This window comes from Solanum dulcamara, chromosome 5 (assembly GCF_947179165.1).
Source record: "Solanum dulcamara chromosome 5, daSolDulc1.2, whole genome shotgun sequence".
Lineage (NCBI taxonomy): Eukaryota > Viridiplantae > Streptophyta > Magnoliopsida > Solanales > Solanaceae > Solanum > Solanum dulcamara.
In genome coordinates, this window is record NC_077241.1 from 68,092,997 (window position 1) to 68,112,359 (window position 19,363).

General features: G+C 34.2%; 1 protein-coding gene across 1 annotated transcript; it reads right to left on the bottom strand.

Annotated features, from left to right (window-relative positions):
* Positions 1-1,053: 1,053 nt before the first annotated feature.
* Positions 1,054-4,798, bottom strand: LOC129889462 (uncharacterized protein At4g14342). The gene is made up of 4 exons (XM_055964757.1): positions 4,662-4,798; positions 4,238-4,323; positions 4,005-4,128; positions 1,054-1,310 (listed from the first exon to the last, which is right to left on the bottom strand). Exons 1-4 carry the CDS (start codon positions 4,665-4,667, stop codon positions 1,263-1,265), a joined length of 264 nt encoding a protein of 87 aa, XP_055820732.1. The 5' UTR covers positions 4,668-4,798; the 3' UTR covers positions 1,054-1,262.
* Positions 4,799-19,363: the final 14,565 nt, after the last annotated feature.

Consider the following 19,363-nt stretch of genomic DNA (forward strand, 5'->3'; position numbering starts at 1 on the left):
TTTAAATTTATCATATTTTCAAGATTTTAATATATCGATAACTTCTTAAATTGTCATTAATTTTTGTTTACACCTTAATTTGTTTCAATTGAGTACCTCAACCCATAATAAAATGTTCCTATTATACATTTTTTATTCACATTTTGAAGAAAAATTATGTGAAGTTAATGCATATAATTAAAGAAGATGACATTTTTTTGACTTAACTTAACTATATCTAATATACAAATGAATTTTTAATTAACTTAACTATATCTAATATACAAATGAAAACACACGCATTTTTTTCTTCAAAATTTGAGTCGATAGTATCTAATTAAAACATTTTATTAAAAATTGAGGCATTCAATTGAAACATGACTTACTTCGAGTGCCTAAATGAAATATCTTGACAAGTTTAAAGAAATGATTATGTATTAAACCTATATATTATTAATTTACTAAGTGTGTTGGTATGTATATTCATGCATTTATACCATCCTAATTTCTTTTTCCTTTTGGGTCCGTATAGAAAGGAAGTCTTTCAATATGTAAATATTTGTTTCATCAGGTAATTTGCACAAATCATATTTCACTCTTTTAAATAACTCCAGCCAAAATAGCTTGTTGATCAAAACTTGGCCTAATCGATCACCAAGAGGTTTTGATGGATTGTGTTATATGTAATTGTGTCGTACCTCTAGAATTTTTCTACAAATTATGTTATACCTCTACAAATAATTGTTTATAGGTTTTGGGGAATCACCAAGACTTGCTTAGAAATCTCAGTGACACATAGTTGCTTCAAACTTGATCAAAATCAACTTCAATTAACTCGTGAAATTTGATATTCAGTCTTCTAATACCAATTGAAACAATTCTCAATGGTTAGGTTTCAACCCTAACCTTAAAAAATTCAATAGACCTACTTTGTCTTCTTCAACAATCAAGCCCAACAAAATTCAACAATAGTGTTCAAAGGGCTTCTACATCCAAAATCTTAAATCAGCCACACATGAGAAATGAGTCTCAGTTTTCTACCACACTTAAGAAGAATGAAAGAAAGAGGAGGGGTAGTTTCGACGCATTTCTATATTTGACAAAGTTCATAAATTGAAGACAAAAGTTAAAGACTTTGATCTTTAAAACGGACATCCAGTGAGAATTCTTGCATTAGACCATTCCCCCCTATTATAGAATAAACTTAGGTTTTTTTTTTTATAATCGCCTATGACCATCAAAGGACAATACAGCTTGCAGCTTGCCTTCATTTATGGCAACTCTTAATCATCTTCTCTTTCAGGGGGAAGGCCACACGGCAAAAGCATTTTCTGCACAAGCAGAAGAAACTATGCATTGTTAGTAATTGTATAAGACCAAATCAAGGATGTATATTCACAATCTATCATATATACGTCAAATGATATAGAAATTCAATACTTCTGCGTGTTCTATCTTATAAAATGGCAAGAATATTAGCAAGTTGTAATCTTTCCGTGGGTGGTGATAAATAAACTTGAACATTCTGTCTTCCACGTGAACCACCTAACCCTTTCATCAACCTGTTAGACCATACAAACATCCACAAGCGGGATAATGTCGAGATGACAACTAACTGCATATTTACTATAGCCTTTCCAAAAGGCATACGCATATGAGATAAGTCTGCTTTTCTTAATGTTTTCTGACTAACCTCAGCCTATAAAAATATATAAGTGGCAACATAGCAATGGTTGTTGGGCTTAACAAGGTTTAACCACTATAAATAATTACAGGCAAAACAGGCAAGTCAAATGTAGCTCTACATCAGAGACTTTAAGACTTATAAGTTCACAAAAATAGTTACTCCCTCCATCCCAATTTATGTGGCATACTTTCATTTTTAGTCTGTCCGAAAAAGAATGTCATACTTATTTATAAACAATGTAACTTTAAACTTCTAATTTTACCATTAATGAGATGATTTATAGAAACACCAATGTCTATAGCTTGTTTTAGAACACAAGTTCACAAGTTTTACTTTCTCAACTCTGTGCTCAATCAAAAATCGCCACAAAAATTGGGATGGAGGGAGAACTGTTTTGGAAGTTTCTATTCGAGCAAGTGTGACAACCTTCTAGTATATAGTCACAAAAACTCTATTTGTTAATGTTTCAGTCAAAAGACTTCATGTTTTCCTCCTCAAAAATGTTAACTTCCATCTACCTTACCACCCCTCTGTGGCAGTGTTGTCAAAGGCGCGCTTTAAGCGCTCTTAAGCCCTGAAGCGAGGCTTAAAACGTGTTTAGCGCTTCGCCTCGCTTTATGTGTGCTTCAGTTTGGTCATTAAGGTTCTAAGGCAAACTTTTCCTTGCCAATGAGCCTCTTTTGAAGAAATGACATTAAACAATTGATATTTCACTTTATCATACCTTTTTTTCAATTTCTTTGGTCATATATTTGTCATTCATCTTTATAATTATTGGTCTTGGACTAAACATATATATTTGTATTTTTTTCTCCCCTTTGCACCTTTTTTCATTAAAGCCCACACTTTATTTGCGCTCTGCGCTTAAAGCCCCAATGGACCTTAGAGCTTTTTTGCGCTTTTCACCTTTCATAACACTGCTCTGTGGTAAGAAAGTAAGATTATTGTTGGGATGTCCTTTATATGTTGGAAGCAAGACGATGATTACAAGAAGTCCCTACAGGAAGGTTCAAGAAACACATCTTCCCTTTCAATTCTTTCAGTAGAGCTTGACCTGAAACGATTCAAACCAGAGGAAGATTTGGGAATCCTCAAGGACTAGTCTTTCCAGAATGCAGATAGAATTAGCATAACAAAATGTAGGTACACCGTTATATAAAGGGCCAAATGGAGCTCAACAGTAAACTAGTACCCAAACAGCTCCCTTTAGCTCTATGCAATTCAAAATTCAAAGGCATAAACTCGCACACTTTAGCACTGCAAAGTGGTGAACCCGCTCGGGGGCAATGAAGTCATATGCATCTTCCCCTCTAGAGATGAAGTTGAATGGTTTCAAGTAGCAGGTTTTAGTCAGCAAAAAGGACACACTTGCTTTAGGTAGAGCCAACTCACTCAAGTCTAGCAATCACATTTAAAAATGGACAAACTAGCTTAAGTTAGAGCTAACTCACTCAAGTCCAGCAAGCATACAGCAAGAGGATAAAAAATACACGCAAAAGGTGGGTAAAGCTCATGACAACACTAGTTCCTTGACATACCCTTAAACTATAGGTATACATGTTTCAACCCCACTGATGATTACAAATATCATGAAATCTCTTCTCTACATTTTCTAAACCTGGCAACTAAGCATAATCGCCTAGATTTACCAACCAAAAGCTCCCCAGAAACTGCATGTCCATTCCTATGTTTGCTAGACTTGAGTGAGTTAGCTCTACCTGCAAAGCTCGTGACAGCACTAGTGCCTTGACATACCCTCAAACTATAGGTAAACATGTTCCAACCTTCACTGATCATTACAAATATCACGAAATCTCCTCTACATTTTCTAAACCTGGCAACTTAGCATAATCTCCTCGATTTACCAACCAAAGCTCCCCAGAAGCTGCATATCCATTCCAACTTAATGGTCTAGCATCTCCAAATTTGTGTTAGTTCAGATCCTTGGTAGTTTCTTTTGGAGTCTCAACTAAAACTTGATAATAATTCAAATAGGGGAAACCAAATACTAAGATTAACACCCATCCTTCTAACACGCTGATTTACAAGAAATCTTGGCATTCTTTAATGGAAAGCACTAGGTGCTACAACTTATTAGTGCAGGCAAATCATTTTTTCAACAAAAGACAATACTCTTGCACAACCTATAATCTTAACATAAAAGCAGCAAGTTCTATTATCTAGTTGGTAAAGGAACACACAAAAGTACACTAATAGCACTTAGTTCACACATTATGCAAGTCAAAATAAAACAATTCATTACGCAAGGCAGCACATTAAGATCTAAAAAAACAAAGTAGCTGCAAAACAAGATAAGCATTTTCAAGAAAGCACAAACCTGCATAAAATTGTAACGTTCTCTTCCAATTGATTCATTTTCTGCAATGGCAAAATACGCCAACATTGGATAGTGCCCAACATAGGAAGCATAGCTGTCGCGCTGAATGTTTACCGCCCACTCACTAAACCAAATAAAGCATATACAAAAAATCAGTTATTATGGTGTAACAATAAATGTCAAACCAAATAAAGCATATCCAATTTGAATTAATGCAAAAGCAGGTAAGTTACAATCTAGTCAAGTCGGCATGTCCTGTTCCAACGTATTTAGCTTGTAAGTGCTCAAGCTGGGAGTTGATATTGAACCTATCACTAGCCTGTATAAAAATAAAAAAATAAAAAGAAGGGATAATCTCGTTAATCAACTGTATATTCAACGAATTCACGAACAGAGAAAAATTAGAGTAACATGTACACTGAGCTAGAGAAAATAAATTAGGGTTTTGGGAAAAAGATACACAAACATATGTCAATTAAAAACTATGGTTATGATGAGAAAAAAAGTGAAAATTAGTGGTTTAGATTGGATAGAAGGACATATAAATCGAAAATTGAATCATGAATTTGAAGAACATGCATATTAGGGTTTTGGGTAAGAAGGGGGCCGAATATAAGATAATCCAAAATTGAATATATGGAATTGATTTTACTTTACCTGCATTTTTTGAAAACCACAGTAGGAAGATCAAACGAGATGAGGGGAATCAAACAGAGAGCTTTGGGTATATTTATATAGCAGAGTATACTGGCGACAAAAGTCGCCTTATAGCACAATAAAACTGCATAGACCCGCAACCCGCAACCCGCAACCTGCCCCATATTAATTTCAAAAAAATTACTTCTGTCCGCCACACATCCGCCCCCACCCCTCACAACTTTAAAATCACCCCGCCCCATTTCCATCCCTACACAATATAAGTATTGAAAATACTACTAATTGAACTTAAATACATTTCCGATCTTGCAATATGAATAAAACACACTCTTAAATTCTCATCAAATTTAGGAATGTTTTCAACACTTTTTTCGGCTTTTTATTAAGAGTCCTATGCTCTTGCAAGAGTTTGAGACCACTTGCTATGTCATGTGGCAGATCGGGGGTGTATCTAAATTTAATTAGTCAAGTAGAGAGTGTTTTAAGACTATCAATAATTCGGAGACGAAACTAATGATTTGCATCAAGTTTAAGGGTGTTTCAATACTTCTCTCTCTAAAATTTGAAGTATTGGACTGAAGTAAAGTATCATTAGTTTTAATTAGTAATCTTAAATTTGTCTATTTACTTATTTTTACACTTAAATGTTGACGTGGAAAAGAAAGTGGTCAATCTATCTATCTGTACTATAGTAAAAGCAAGAAGATTCTTAGAAATATTGATTAAATTATTAAAAAAAAGTTATACAGACAAAATTGTCATTTGCTATTTTTTTAATATTTAAGATTTTAAAATTAATTAAATTTTATATTATAAATCCTTCCTTATTTGAACTTTGCAACATAAGAAATTAAATTTGTAAAAGAAAGGCAACAATCTCACTCGCTTGCTTGCAGGAAAGATGGAGACTAGTGCAAAACTCATGTTAGTAATTTTGAATTCATTCTTAAAGGAATGAATCACAAAATCCTTCGAGAATTTTGAGGCTTTCATACTTGAATATAATGAGACAGTAGAAGTGGTCGTTCGTGCCTTCGGATTGAATATAAAAATTTTGATTTGAATTTTTTGTTTTTGATTAAAGAAATTTTGATCCAAATACGATTAGAATAAGCTCGGATTGGATGGAATTTTTTTTTAGTTTGGAGGCTTTCATACTTGAAAATAATGACACAGTAGGAGTGGTCGTTCGTGCCTTCGGATTGAATACAAAAAATTTGATTTGAATTTTTTATTTCTTGTTAAAGAAATTTCGATCCAAATACGATTCAAATAAGCTCGGATTGGATTGAATTTTTTTTAAGTTCGTTTTTGGATTAACCAATTTTTTATTTTTACTTCTAAGTCTCGACCATAATAATTAACATGGATACACAGTTACTACATATAGGGTCAAGACATCTTTACAATGGAGGCTCCCAAACAGGCAGCTTGGATGACTAGGAAAAATTTTCATGTGAGAAAATATTGGCAAGGCCTGGGAGATACTCGAAGCTTGATCACTGGAGAAAAATTCCACTTGTCTACTGCATACAAGAGGCTTAGAGGGGAAGTAAACAACGTAGCATAGAGTACACTGCTAGTCCATAACATAGCTAAACCTAGACATAATTTCATCTTATGGCTGAGTCTACAGGGGAAATTAAGAACTAAAGATTTACTCTTGAGATCCTTCTTGCATCTTCTGCAGCAATGAGGTTGAGATCGAAAAACACTTATTTTTCGAGTGTCAGTTTACTAAAAGATATATGGAGCGACATACTCAAATGGCAAAAAAGAATCAGGGGAATAAGGGATTGGGAGCTAGAAAGGAGTTGGGTGCAACAAAATTTCAGAGGCAAAGATCTAAGAAAGATGATACTTAAAGCTAGCCTAGCAATGGTGGTATATGGTATATGGCTGAAAAGAAATGGACGTATTTTCAGAACAAATCCATGCCTAAAGAGGAAATCGTACACCAGATGAAGCTATCTCTATGCACAAAAACTAGGAACAATAGGCGGTTGGTTAGATATCTAGAATCACTAAATGAGTAGTTAGCTGTACTTTGTTGTTGTTTCTGGTTTTTAGCAGATGAGATGAGAAAGGAGTGAATTGGTTAATTCACCCTAGTTTTGTAAAGAGCTCACTTGGTAATTAATAAAAATTCCTTTAATTGCCAAAAAAACAGTTTCAACTCACCTGATAGTTTTGTTTCTTAAAATGTATAACTTTCTACAATTTACAAGAATCGAGGCCACCCTTCATCTCATGTCGAGCAATTTCATATTAGACTTTGTTATACCTCGTACCTTTGTGCTTTAGAACGTCTTCTTAAGCTTTTTGAAAGTTGTTCCGTGACCCAAATTATCTATAACATGATTAAATAACTCTAAGGAAGGGAGGACGTGACGCCCCTTAAGAGTGAAGGTTGGAAATAGGTCTATAAGGATTTGAAACGAGTTGGAGGCCAAAATATCAAGTCATGGGACTCGACTTACTTACGTAAGCTATCAACTTGGACGTCTTACATAACTAAGCTACTGGAGTACATGTTGATCTTACGTAGCAAAAATTACATAGACTCATAAAGAAAGACGAGATTACGAACTCACGAAAGAGGCGGAAGGAGGCGTAGCACCTACTCGGACGCAAGCAGGTGATGCACCTACTTTGACTAAGTAGGTGATGCACCTACTTGGACCAAGTAGGTGATGCACCTATTTGGACCAAGTAGGTGACACACCTACTTGGGGTGGACCCCACGCTGCCACATGACAGCGTATGATTGGTTGCATGGCGTGAGGTGGCACCCTAGGGGGCTGCCATGTGTCCCCTTTTAAGGACACATATATATACATATGTATTGCTGATCAACATCATTTTCAACATCTTAGCCTTAGAAAAAGTTGAGAGAAAAGCTAGAGAGTAAGAATAAGGGAGCTACGACTAGGGTTCTTTCAAGGTAAGTTCCCCGATTTTGTTCCGTGAATTAATTATTTAAGGTATCCTACGGTGATATAGAGGTGTTTAATAACGAAAAACTTCTATTTGGGGCAGCAAAAACGTGACACAAACAGCCCCAAACAGTCCGCTAATTTTCAGCACGCTAAGGACTTTCCGAGGCTAGTTTTGACAAGTTTTGAATAAGGTAAGGTCTTTCCCTTCAATTTGGAGCTTTTGATGTTGTTATGGAGTGTATTATAATTCTTTTAAGTGGCTGGAAACATGAAAAGTTCATAGGGATGCTTGACGTTCGAAATAAACTAAATTGGAGTCACTATAGTTAAATTAAAGTCGAGTAGGGCATTGCACTGTGGTGATGCGGCTGTATGTGGTGTGGTGATGTGTTGCAGGGACTAAAAGTATTCTAAAAGAGGTGTGGGAGTTATTGATTGAAGCCACACGACCCTCCATTGCGTATGATTAAAGATTTTATGAAATAAAGATTAAAAACCCTATTTTGGTATCCTAGTTTTAAGCGAGTTGTTTGGAGTTTGTTTTGTGTAATATTGAAGTTGTATGATTGTTTGTTAGCTGCTGATTTTTGTTGTTGGTTGGCTGTTCTAATTGAAAATGTGATTGAAAGTTCGTATAGGGCGAGTTATAGAGGAGATGCTGCCCGAATTCCGTTAACTTCTTAACTAGTTAATAGACTAGTCGAGACTAGTCGAGAAAGGCGAATAAGGAGTTGGTTCCTATGGGCGCTTGATTGTGGACTTAGAATATGGAAAGTTAAAGGTTGCTAATATTAGTATTACCTTCGTGTTAAATAGGTTCAGAGGACGACGAGACAAGCCGGGTTAAAAGCAATCGATAAGAGGTATGTAAAGCTATTCTTCTTTCTTTTGGTATGTCTTAGATATAAGTTATAAATGGTTTATATATGAAACATGGGGATATTTCCATTCGTAAAGCTTTGAGTATAGTTCGTAGTTCTCATCCACTTTGTGATGGTAGAACTCCTAAAATAGTTGAGCTATTGTCTTTTTAGGCTTCTATATGATAAAAGGTAATATATGTAGAGCCTATTGCTTCTTTCTTTTGGGATGTCTTAACTGTAAATGAAGTGAGATATGATATGAGTGTAGAGGTAGTTCCAGTTGTAAGTTCTAAGTATAACTCGTGACTCGAGTTCACTCCCAATGCTAAGGCTCTTAAGGTAGTTGAGCTATCCCCCTCGAGCCTTCTATATGTGAAGACATGATCCATGACTCTTAGTCACGTTTGAACGTAAAGTTCTCAAGTCTCCTATAAGATGAATAGTAATCGAATGTATAAGCTCTCATTCCTAAGGACTCTATGATGACTAGTGTCTCGGATTGCATAAGCTGTGCAATATTGTCTTGATGCACGTCTATGAACCCTGAGGCCTCACTTAATATGATCTGTAATGACCTTTACAAGGTACTTGAGGTAGTTACTACTCTGATCATCAAGTGACGGTTCGCTTGACTATTTCATGGAGTCACAGGTAATGATCCACTTGTGCGTGTTTGCGAATGATACCGAGTCCCATAAAGGGTCGGTATGGTATATGATAATGATACTGAGTCCCATAAAGGGCCGAGTACGGTATATGATAATGACATCGAGTCCCATAAAGGGCCGGGTACGGTATATGATAATGACACCGAGTCTCATAAAGGGTCGAGTACGGTATATGATAATGACACCGAGCCCCATAAAGGGCCGGATACGGTATATGATGATTATAACATCGAGTCCCCTAGTAGGTCGGGTACGGTATATGATGATATAATTATAACACCGAGACCCATAGTGGGTCGGGTACAGTATGATAAGATATGATGGTATGAGAAGGTAACAGTACGATATAGATGCACATTACTCTCTTGACCGAGTCCCTCGCTAAAGGGTCGAATATGATAGATAGGCATGCATATAAAACCATAATGATGTATTTGTAATGTATGAGATGATGTCGTATACGATTGCATGATGCCATATACGAAGATATGGTGACACTGAGTCCCACTGCGGGCTGGGTACGGTATATGAGGATGATGTACATGCCCTCATGTTATAAGGTGCAGGTATAGTGTTTTACTAACTGTTACACTTGTGTCCTACATCTTTATTTCAGTTATTATCTTAATTATGATGTTTTATGCTTTATATACTCAGTACATGTATCGTACTGACCCCCCTTTCTTCGGAGGGGCTGCGTTTCATGCCCGCAGGTACAGGTACACGTGTTGGGGATCTGTCAGCTTAGGATTTTCACTTAGCTATGTTGGAAGTGCTCCACCATTCCGGAGCCTAGCTTTTGGTGCTGATCTTTTAGAGTACATATTGGTTTATTCAGGGGTACGGTGGGGGCCCTGTCCCGCCATATGATACCGTTACTATTCTTAGAGGTCTGTAGACATATGTAAATGGGTTGTTTATGAGTTTATTTCGGTTGTGCCTATACGTCATGTTGTAAATGTTTTTACGATATGGCAGCCTTGTTGGCTTGCGTGCCCTTTCATGGTATGATACGAATGAAAGAGGCTACATGTACATGAAAAAGTCTTAATTCGGTGGGGTTTTTGTGAGTAGTATCTCTTTTTCATAGTTCGATTTGACTACAGTTGATAGGTTTGTGTACGGGGGTCCAGGTCGGACCCTAGTCGCGACCCACGGGTTTGGGTCGTGACAGACTTAATATTATAATAGGTGATTGTAGGGTACTAATTTATTGTACCTTTAGAAAATTGAACTTATTAATATTGGATATAATTTTTTTGAATTTTTGAATATTTGAAATTGAAAGTACTAAATCTAATACACAATCTAAAATGCATACCAATCCAAAATCCAAAAAAAATAATTGATTTCTATTTAAATTTCTAGTTAACCCAAACTATGTCCACACCTAAATGAGAGTTCATACAAATTCCCTAGAAAAATCAAAAATAATGTTGAAGAATAGAGTATTTTCGTAGGTACAAATTTCCTAGAGTGAAATATGATTTATTTTAGTTCTTTAAAATTAAATAAATTACTGGGTCTTTATGCTTTTAATATAGTGTAGATTATAATAATGCACCCATCCTAATAACTAAACTCATTCAGAATTTACAAAGATGTTTTCTTTCTCGAATAAGAGATAATGAACTTTAATTTTCCTTTTTGCTTAGTAAAAGGTATTAAAATACACTGTTGACATCTAATTTTGACCCTCCACGAACGTATATTAGTTATTGAGCTTCTTCAATTTAAAATTAAATTTTTCTCTAGAAGTTAAAATTAATTTTAAACCGGCTTTTTCCAACACAACATACACAATGGGTTAGTTATCAAGTTGTTAGGCAAAGTTAGTTGTCAAATTGTTAGAGTTGTGCAGTTAGAGATTGTTAGACAAGTCACACAACAGTTCTGAGAAGTTAGTTGGTTAGTCTTCTATTTATAGAAGACATTGTAAACTGGTTGAGTATTGAATGAAATGTAAACTCTCTAGAAAAGTTCACTATGAAGTAGTCTTCCTGATTAATAGAAGTCTGTTTTCTTTTTCTTGATTAAAGATTCTACACAGTTAATATGGTATTAGAGCAGGTTAGAGGGCCAGTTTTATGTTGAAATTTCCCTTGACAGATCTTTGAAGGTTCAACATTGGTGGAAAATCAAAGAACAGAGGCAGAAAATGATCCACTGACAAATCACAATCATCCTCTTCATTTAGAAGCATCTGATACCCCTGGTGTTGCCTTGATTCCTATGAAGCTCACATGTCCAGAGAATTATGGAGTATGGAGCAGGTCGATGCGTTTGGCACTTCTAGTCAAATACAAATTAGGATTTGTTGACGGCACTTGTGCTAAAAGCTCGTACAAAAGAGAATTGGCGATTAGATGGGAGAGGTGTAATGGAGTTGTGTTATCATGGATTAGTGCAGTAGTGGCACCAGAATTAATGATTAGCATTGTATATGCATCAAGTTCAAAGAAGCTCTGGAGTGATTTCAAGGAGAGATTTGATAAATCCAACCTAACCAGAAATTTCCACCTATGGAAGAAGATCAGTATGCTGAGTCAGGGAACAGATATTGTGACATGCTACTACTCAAAAATGAGAGATCTATGGGATAAGATGGATGTAATGGTGCCATCTCTTTCCTGTGATTGTACAGAATCTAGTTCACATGTTGAACATGTAAAACACAAAGACTACTGTAATTTCTGATAGGGTTGAATGAAAGCTATGCCCAAGTGAGGAGTTTAGTCCTACTTAGCTCAACAATTTCTAATGTGAACCAAGCTTATGACACGGCAATTCAGGAGGAAATTCAAAGGAAATTGGGACTAGTAGAAGGAAGCAAGAAGCCCTTGACAATGCTGGCAAAAAGAGGTAATCAACCACATAATTTTCAGACTCAGACTCATAATCTCCAAGCTAGGAAGAGTTCACAAGGGAAGAGATTGGGCCTGATCTGTGATCATTGTGGATACAAAGGTCACACTAAGGACAGTTGCTATAGGATTGTTGGTTTTTCAGCTGATTTTAAGAGTAAAAGAAAGGTACAAGCAAATGAAGTTGTGCCTCATGCTAATATTTCAATAGTTGATGCAGCTGGTGCATCAAGCATAGGAAAGGCTGAGGAATTAGGATCACTGTTCTATTTTCCAGGAGGATATTTCACCAAAGAGTAGTATGATCAGGTACTTGAGATGATGGCTCCAACACCAACAGGGACTTGCAACATAAATGCTGGAGAAGGTATAAATGTTTTGACTGATAATGTAAGTAATAATGAAGTGAAGTGGATTGTTGACTCTGGAGCTAATCACCACATAACATATTGTGAAAAAAATTCTAAATGAATGTAAAAAGTTATCAGAATCATATCACAATAAAGTTCAGGTGCCCACAGAAAACAAAATTCATATAGAACACATTGAAAGTGTAGTAATTCTTAGGAATTGCAAGCTTAAAAATATTCTTCATGTTCCATACTTTAAATTCAACTTATTGTCAATGTCTAAACTAAGGATTTGAATTGCATGGTGTCCTTCTATCCTGATCTATGTGTGATGCAGGCTCTCTTTATTAGAGAGGTGATTGAGATTGATCAGGAGGAAGAGGTCCTATACATTTTAAGGCATGAAATAAAACTAGTAGTTGGATCAGTCCTCAAAAATAAGAAATCAATGGAGCAAAGGTTGTGACATCTTAGATTGGGACACCTCTCTATGCAAGTAATGAAGTATATCTCCATTTTGAAGGAAACTGTTGATGAATCTGTGCAAGAAGACTACATGATTTTCCCTTTAGCCAGACAATGCTGACTCAAGATTCCCCTTAGTGTCACTAAAACCATAAAAATATTTCAGCTTGTACATCTAGATGTGTGGGGACCTCAAGCAGCCCACTTATGATAGAAAATATTATTTTCTGACTATAGTTGATGACTTTAACAAATTCACATGGATTACTTTGTTACAATCTAAGAAGGAAGTAGTAGTTGTGTTGAAGAGTTTCATATCCATGATTTGTAATTAGTTTGATAGTTCAATAAAAATTCTGAGATCTGAGAATGGTACTGAGTTCTTTAACAGTAAGTGAATGATTTGCTTTCATCCTTAGGGATCATACATCAAAGTAGTTGTCCTTACACACCACAATAAAATAGTGTTGTTGAAAGGAAGCATAGACATATCCTGGATATAGGAAGAGCATTAAAACTGCAGTATCATATTCCTAGTAGTTTTTCGGGTGATTGTGTGCAAACAACAGTCTATTTGATAAACAGACTTCCTACTGTTGTACTAGATGGTAAATCTCCTTTTGAAATGTTATTTGGAGAGTCTCCAAGATTGGAACACATAAGGGTATTTGGTTGTTTATGTTTTTCTAGTAGGATGCCCAAATGTGACAAGTTTGAAGCCAGAGCCAAGAGAGCCATTTTGATAGGGTTCTCTACAACACAAAAAGGATACAAGCTCTATGACTTGGATACTAAAACTATATTCATCAGTAGGGATGTTATTTTTAGAGAAGAAGTATTTCCTTTTAAGGTTTTGAAACCACATGATGAAGGTCTTTATCCTTTATTTTCTTCTTTTATAGAATTTCCAGATAACACAGGCATACAAAAGCAAACTTCATCTGTTGTAGAGACATTATCCCAGCCTACTGATGAGGATCCTACTGAGTTAACTGATATCCATGCACATGTTCCAAGTTCAAACTTAGATCCTATTGATGATTTGAGTGTGCCTCATAAAGAAGGTTTAGCACCAGATGTAGCACAACCAGTGTCTGCAGATGACCAAATTCATCCTGATGAATTGCCCATTGAACATGTTGGTGCAAGAAAGACCAGTAGAACTACTGTGTGGATCAAGGACTATGTTGTGCCTAAGAAGTCTAGTCCTCATTCCATCACTAATAGTGTGTGCTATGATAATGTGTCCACAAGTTATTAGACTTACTTACAGACCTTCTCAACAACTACAGGGCATTCATTTCATGAGTCATCTCAACACAAATAATGGATAGATGCCATGCAGCAATAAATCGATGCCTTAGGAGACAACAATACTTGGAGCATTGTGGACTCACCTCCAAAATCAAGAGCCATTGGATCAAAATGGGTCTATAAGATTAAATATAAGCCCAGTGGTAAGGTGGATAGATACAAAGCCAAACTTATTGCTGATACTCAAACTACACTTCTTACGATTCAGAGTGTAAATGATCTCTAGCAATATAAACCCAATGTGTGAGGTCCGGGTCGAATCTCACAAGGAACGGTTAAGAGTAGACTTCAACTACAAAGTAAGAACGTACTCTAGACTTTTGTAGCATAAAAATAAGTAAATTACAACATAAATTAAATCTGTAAATTTCATTATCAAAATTCTGAGAGTTATCAAGAATCGATATTAGAACAATTTCAACAATTTGATTTATAACAAGTTTACAAAGGCTTTTATGGGAGGTGAAAAGTAAAATTAAGGTTCTAATAAGGGCAAGTGTAGAGCTCAACATCATTAATTCTCAATGGATAGGCAAAGGTTAATCAATTGCACGAAATAGCATCTGTCAATCGCTATTCGTTTCTACATGCCAGCACTTTCGAGCCTAAACATGCAATCTAGCAAAACTAACCCGATCCTTAGCAAAACCTCCTCTCTCGAGAGAGATTACAATTGATAAACATAAATCAATGGCTATTTGATAATTTGGTCACTTCACATCACTATTTCTAGCTAATAAAGAAGATCTAACATAGAAATATGTTTGCAACCATATTTCATAATTTATTCCACACCAAATTAACAAAACCCATTTCAAATTAACAATTGATAAGTTGTAAAAAAAAATGTAGAACAACAATCTAACTCATTAGCACCCCCTAGAAGTAGGGGATTTAGCCACACATTACAGAAATTAAAGTAATTATACCAAAGTAATTATCATCCATTTGATTCAGCAAAGTTTGAATTCCAAAATCCAAAGCCCAAAGCTAAGATCTCTAAGATAAATTCAAAACCCCAAGATAGCTTCAAGGTTCTTGTCTCTAAGTCTTAGCAGTCAAAAACATCTTTCATTTGCCTTTGAAAATTCTATTTATACGAGTGTAAAATGTTAGGCAAAATTATCACTTAGAACCACTTCGGCGACGTTAGTTGGGCTCGCCGAAGTGGTCGGCGTATTGCCAACTTGATCGTTGCCTCGCCTATTGGTGTTTTTCTCCTTCAATCCATGATCTCTAGTTAGGCGAGCTCGATCTCTCTCGCCGACAAGTTTGGCGAGTCACCTTTTTCGCCTCTCACATGGGTCTTCAGTCTCTTTCTTTCGCTGAGGCTCTGTTGTTTTGGGTGATCTTAGACTTGCTCGCCTTCACCATCTGCGAGTCACCGAGTTGATTTTGACTCTCGCCTTTCTGTGATTCTCTCAAACCCTTTCTTCCAATGACATTAGGCGATTGTGATGCAACTCGCCTAAATCAATTCGGTGGATCACCGAATTTTTGTTTCTCTCGCCAAAGTGTTCAAGCTTTAGGCCTTGATTTCTGATGACATGAGAGAGCTAGTGAGGCCTTTGGCAACTCACAAAGAGCTCTTTGCAAGCTTCAACTTTCATTTCGCCCAATTTTGTCCTTTTTTTACTTCTTTTCTTCAATGTTTAACTCATGATTGATCCTCAACACCTTTCACCTGTAAATGATTACTTTGAAGTTAGTTTTGGACACAACAAAGACAAAGAGGACACTGATTTCTTGCATTTTGAGCTATAAATGAGTCCAAAATCCTGACTCATCAACACCCCCAACTTAAACTTTTGCTTATCCTTAAGTAAATCAAGAAGCTAATTAATTCAAAACCAAGGACTACAAATAGTGCTAAATGAGACTCAACATAAGAAGTGCACACGAGGTTCAAATTAGCCTGCAATGTTCAATCGTGTACTCAAGGCTTCAAATGATGACTAATCAATTCACAATGCAAGTTCATGCTTTTCAATTATTCACTCCCAACTGCAAAATTATGTCCAATGCTCAAATTAGAATGCCCTCACGTCAAAGAAATGATTCCATTCCACACTCTCAATATGACAATCACATGTTATAGCATAGGAATCACACACTACTCTCGCACTCAAAACGACAAAAACATGCATAATTACACCCATAGGCTTGCTCTTATTTTCTAATCAATAAAGTAATCAGATCATGTAAGATCAAAAAGGACTCTTCAGGCTTGTAATGGGGCTGAGTGCAAGGCAAGATCATTCTGGTTTTAGTGACTTAAACTCCTAGGAGGATGGATCAATTTTGAAAACATCTCCTCTTTTCCTTTCTTTTACTCTTTTGACATCACAGATCACCCTTTTCCATTCATGTTACTCTTGTATCTTGCTTTGTTCATTTGTCCACCTCCCCTTTTCTTGTACTCATTTGAAAAGACTAACCCAAAGTTCATTTATTTCTCTCTTTTATGAAATGAGTATATGGGGGTGTCCTATTTCCTTTTATCGATCATCAAAGGATAACCTTTCTCAAACTACAGATTGTTTCAATGTTGCTAAAGAAACGTAAAAAAGAAGACACGATATTCTTTGATGACTAAATATAGAGTCCAAAATCTTAGGACTCTTACCATATATTAAATTCTAAAAAATAAAAATAAGAAAAATCCTATAGTGATATAATTTTTGAATCCTAATCTATTATATTTTTTTCCTTTTACTTACTCAACGGCAACTATTTAACTATTTTTTTGAATAATTGAATCTTGAAAACATTTATTTAGTCCTAAATCTATTACTTAAGACAATGTTATATTAGTTTATGGATACATAAAGTAATAATTTGGAGTTGAATAGTCAGGAGTTAAATAATTAATTGATTAAAATTTAATAATAAAAAAAACTCCTAAATATAAAGCAGTAGTTTAATGTTTCCAGCATAATTTTACTGAATGTTTTCCTATTTAAATTGTTATATTGAATATTATTATTAAGAAAATATTTGACAATCTAAATTTTAATTAATTTCAAAATCTTAAATATTTTAAAATAGTACAATATATTTTCTTTCCTTTCCTTTGCAACCTAAATCAAAAGTGAATAGTTCTAAATCAAAAGTAAATTCTAAATATAAAGAAATTCTCATTCAACAGTGAATTTTGAAAATAAATAAACAAAATATTAATAAGAAATTAAGAAAAATAGTGAAAATATGATTTTGTTAAAAGCGGGGTCTTTTAATAAAGGATAAAAAGTTAAAACAACAATTTTAAAGGTCTTTATGCTATTAATATAGTATAGGTTATCCGATATCTTCGGTTCTTCATGTGCTATCTTCAACGTTAATTTGTTATCGAAAAAGGGCCTAAAATGCCCTCGAACTATTGAAAATAGTATAAAAATGCCCCTCATCCATCTATTGGGCCTAAAATGAATGAGAGGCTTTTTTGTTAAATAATTTTAGGCCCAATAGATGGATGGGGGCTTTTTATACCATTTTCTATAGTTCAAGGGCATTTTAGACTTTTTTCGTAATAAAAATTCTGTTAAATAAATTTTGATTTTTAATTAATTTTAAATAATTAAATTATAATCAATAGATGGCCACCACGTGTTTAAAAAATTATTTAATTAAAATTATGTTAAATAAATTTTGATTTATAATTAATTTTAAATAATTAAATTGTAACCAATAGATGGTCGTCACATGTTTAAAAAAATTATTCAAATTATTTAATTAAAATTTTGTTAAATAAATTTTGATTTTTAAATAATTAAATTATAACTAATAAATGGCCGCCGTGTTTAAAAAAACTATTCAAATTATTTAATTAAAATTCTGTTAAATAAATTTTAATTTATAATTAATTTTAAATAATTAAATTGTAACCAATAGATGGCCGCCACATGTTTAAAAAAATTATTTAAATTATTTAATTAAAATTCTGTTAAAAGGGCCTAAAATGCCCTCGAACTATTGGAAATGGTACAAAAGTGCCCCTCATCCATTTATTGGCTTAAAATGCATTTTTCTATTAAAGAAAATGTCAATTTTGGACCTAAAGATATTCAAGGGCATTTTAGGCCTAATAGATGGATAAGGGGCATTTTTATACGATTTTTAATAGTTTAAAAGCATTTTAGACCCTTTTTCGATTTGTTATTACCTTTACATTCTGACCATAGTCGCGTCCCCATCATCATCTCCACTACTATGCATCCAAGAGCTCAAATATCAACATATTTACAATAAATAGATTTTGGGGATGCATATACCAGAGTCAGGGACGACTCAATATTATATATGAGGCATAAAGCCAATTTTTTTAAAAAAGAGATCTTATGCTTATTTAATAGTTTTTTATATATATATATATATTTTATTTTCATAAATTTTAAAAATATATGATAGTTATTTTTTTCAATTGTCCGTATAATATTTCTTGTAATAATTTGTAAGACACTAATAGGCATATATAAATTATTATATGTTACATAACACCACAAATATTTATATCTTAAATAAGTTCTTATTGATTATGATTTTAAATTTTTTTCCAATTGAATCAATTGTTATATGAACTATCAAAATATTATAAAAGTAGTAGAAGTATTTAAAATAAAATTGGACTTCACCTAATTGAGTATACCAATTAAAGTATCATTTTTACTTGTATCACATTTAATTACAAATATAGGACTAAATCATAGTGATTGTTATGCTTTAGAAGGCATTCAAAGTTAAGATAATGTCTTTTTAAATTTAATTATTTAATATTTAATTAGCTGAGCTTGAAATATCTAAGAAATATCTCAAAAAATCGAAGACACTCTTACAAAGCTAATTTTAAAATATGATTAATTCAAATTGAAGTGAATTAGACAAATTAAGAAGTACAAAGTAAATGCAAATTTAATTGCCTACAACTTTACTTATAATTACATCAACTATCAACTGTATTTAAAAAAATAAAAATATGTGCATAATAATTGATAAAAGATTGACAACAAACTATTAAGAAAATTTCAATTAATACTAACAATAAATGCATAATTATTTATATTTATATACATTATCATTGAATAATTTTGAGATCTTATTCGGGGGCCTAAAGTCCTTGCTTCGATGGCTTTAGGATTAAGTCTCCCCTGACCAGAGTCCCTCTATGATGGCGATGCTTCTTCGAGCTGTAGTGTATTTCAGTTGATTTTAATGACAGCCCAAAATTAGCCAATTTGAGCTG